The sequence below is a fragment of the Salmo salar genome, unplaced genomic scaffold, assembly GCF_905237065.1.
Source record: "Salmo salar unplaced genomic scaffold, Ssal_v3.1, whole genome shotgun sequence".
Classification (NCBI taxonomy): Eukaryota; Metazoa; Chordata; class Actinopteri; order Salmoniformes; family Salmonidae; genus Salmo; species Salmo salar.
The window spans coordinates 217,501-220,000 of record NW_025550501.1 but is presented as its reverse complement, the minus strand read 5'-3'; the positions used below and the strand labels follow the sequence as shown (position 1 = coordinate 220,000).

The 2,500-nt window shown below is 42.5% G+C and overlaps 1 protein-coding gene across 1 annotated transcript in view; it reads right to left on the bottom strand.

Moving 5' to 3' along the window:
* Nucleotides 1-1,615: 1,615 nt before the first annotated feature.
* Nucleotides 1,616-2,500, bottom strand: part of LOC123739485 (annexin A5) — a 31,769-nt gene continuing 30,884 nt past the window's right edge. Inside the window, exon 13 of the mRNA XM_045713834.1 lies at nt 1,616-2,006. Within this exon, the coding sequence (XP_045569790.1) occupies nt 1,944-2,006 (63 nt within the window). The 3' untranslated portion in view covers nt 1,616-1,943. The remainder of the gene's footprint in view (nt 2,007-2,500) is intronic.

Here is a 2,500-nt window from a genome sequence, read left to right as displayed (position 1 = left end):
CCGCTCGTCGCCTACGGAAGAGCCTGCAGACCAAACTTCAACTTCAGACTCTTGTCCCCCCCCCATTTTAAACATTTATTTGGAGGATTTTTATTGTTGTATTGCTTGTAACTGTTTCGGGTAATGCAAGTTATTGTGCTGTTAGGAGAATAACCTGTGTGTAAATGTAACAATCTGTTGCTGTATTGTGTTATCTGTGATCGTTTTGTCTTGTCTTGTGTAGTTTCTTAATCATTGTACCTAAACTGTTTGTGTGAACATGTATACAGCAGGGCCCACATCTCATCATGTGACCAATACAAACTTCATCTATTTAACTTAGCATATATTTGCCAGGCATGTAAATGAGATGGCATGTAAATGAGATGGCATGTAAATGAGATGGCATGTAAATGAGATGTTAATGAGTAAAGGCTGATTTCATGAAGACAGAGGAGAAGCAGCCTGTGGACAATACATCCCCACAGCAGAAACAGGGACAATATAATATAATACAATATAATATAATATAATATAATACATCCCCACAGCAGAAACAGGGACAATATAATATAATACAATATAATATAATATAATATAATACATCCCCACAGCAGAAACAGGGACAATATAATATAATACAATATAAAATAATATAATATAATACATCCCCACAGCAGAAACAGGGACAATATAATATAATACAATATAATATAATATAATATAATACATTCCCACAGCAGAAACAGGGACAATATAATATAATACAATATAATATAATATAATATAATACATCCCCACAGCAGAAACAGGGACAATATAATATAATACAATATAATATAATACAATATAATACATCCCCACAGCAGAAACAGGGACAATATAATATAATATAATATAATATAATACAGTAAATTGAGAAAGTCAACCAAATTCCTATCAGAAATGTTCCTCAATGAAATGAATTAGAGAGAATTGAAGAGAATTGAAGAGAACTGAAGAGAACTGAAGAGAACTGTAATTCCAGTGGACTTCCTGAACGGACTGGAAGTGTTTGTCTGTAAGACGTTATTTCAGATGACTGCTTATCATGTGTTGTTATAATCCCAATAAAACCTCAAACTACGGACCACTGAATAAAAGTTAACAGGTCATCTCACTACACAGGCAGACAGACAGACAGGCAGACAGACAGACAGACAGACAGACAGACAGACAGACAGACAGACAGACAGACAGACATCACTACACAGACAGACAGACAGACAGACAGACAGACACAGACAGACAGACAGACAGACAGACAGACAGACAGACAGGTCTCACTACACAGACAGGCAGACAGACAGACAGACAGACAGACAGACAGACAGACAGGTCTCACTACACAGACAGACAGACAGACAGACAGACAGGCAGGCAGACAGACAGACACGTCTCACTACACAGACAGACAGACAGACAGACAGACAGACAGACAGACAGACAGACAGACAGACAGACACGTCTCACTACACAGACAGACAGACAGACAGACAGACAGACAGACAGACAGACAGACAGACAGACAGACAGACAGACAGACAGACAGACAGACACGTCTCACTACACAGACAGACAAGTCTCACTACAAACCTGCTGTTTAAAATGTTTATTATGTCTTCAGTGTTGTTTTACAAACAGTAAAAACATTTAAAACAGTCTTTAGTTGTTATACTACTGATATTAAAAAACGGACTTCCAGCATTAACATGACTTTAGTGATGTAGATATGAAGCAGAGCAAAGCTTAAAGGATGTTAGCTACAGATACACACAGGGTTAAAGTCTTATCACTCATAACCTATCACGGGGCTGCACCGTGGCCAGCAGAGCCCTCCTATTGGCTTACACAGGACTCAGAGAGTGATTGACCGCTAGAGGGGCCATTCAGAGCGGACCGCCTTTCAGGGATCGTCGCCACGGTTACGCGTCGTCGCCGCCACAGAGCAGGAGGAGGGCCTTTCGGCAGTCACCAGAGGTATCGCCCTGAAACACACACAGAGGCAGACCATTATGTGATGTCCATAGACAAAGAGAGGCTGGGTAGAGGTAGGAGAGGCAGAGAGAGGTAGGAGAGGTAGGAGAGGCAGAGAGAGAGGGAGAGAGAGGCAGGAGAGGCAGAGAGAGGCAGAGAGAGGTAGGAGAGGCAGAGAGAGGTAGGAGAGGCAGAGAGAGAGGTAGGAGAGGCAGAGAGAGGTAGGAGAGGCAGAGAGAGAGGTAGGAGAGGCAGAGAGAGATAGGAGAGGTAGGAGAGGCAGAGAGAGAGGTAGGAGAGGCAGAGAGAGGTAGGAGAGGCAGAGAGAGATAGGAGAGGCAGAGAGAGATAGGAGAGGCAGAGAGAGGTAGGAGAGGCAGAGAGAGATAGGAGAGGCAGAGAGAGAGAGAAAGAGGTAGGAGAGAGAGAGAGAGATAGCGAGAGGTAGGAGAGGCAGAGTGAGAGGTAGGAGAGAGAGAGAGATAGATAGAGAGAGGTAGGAGAG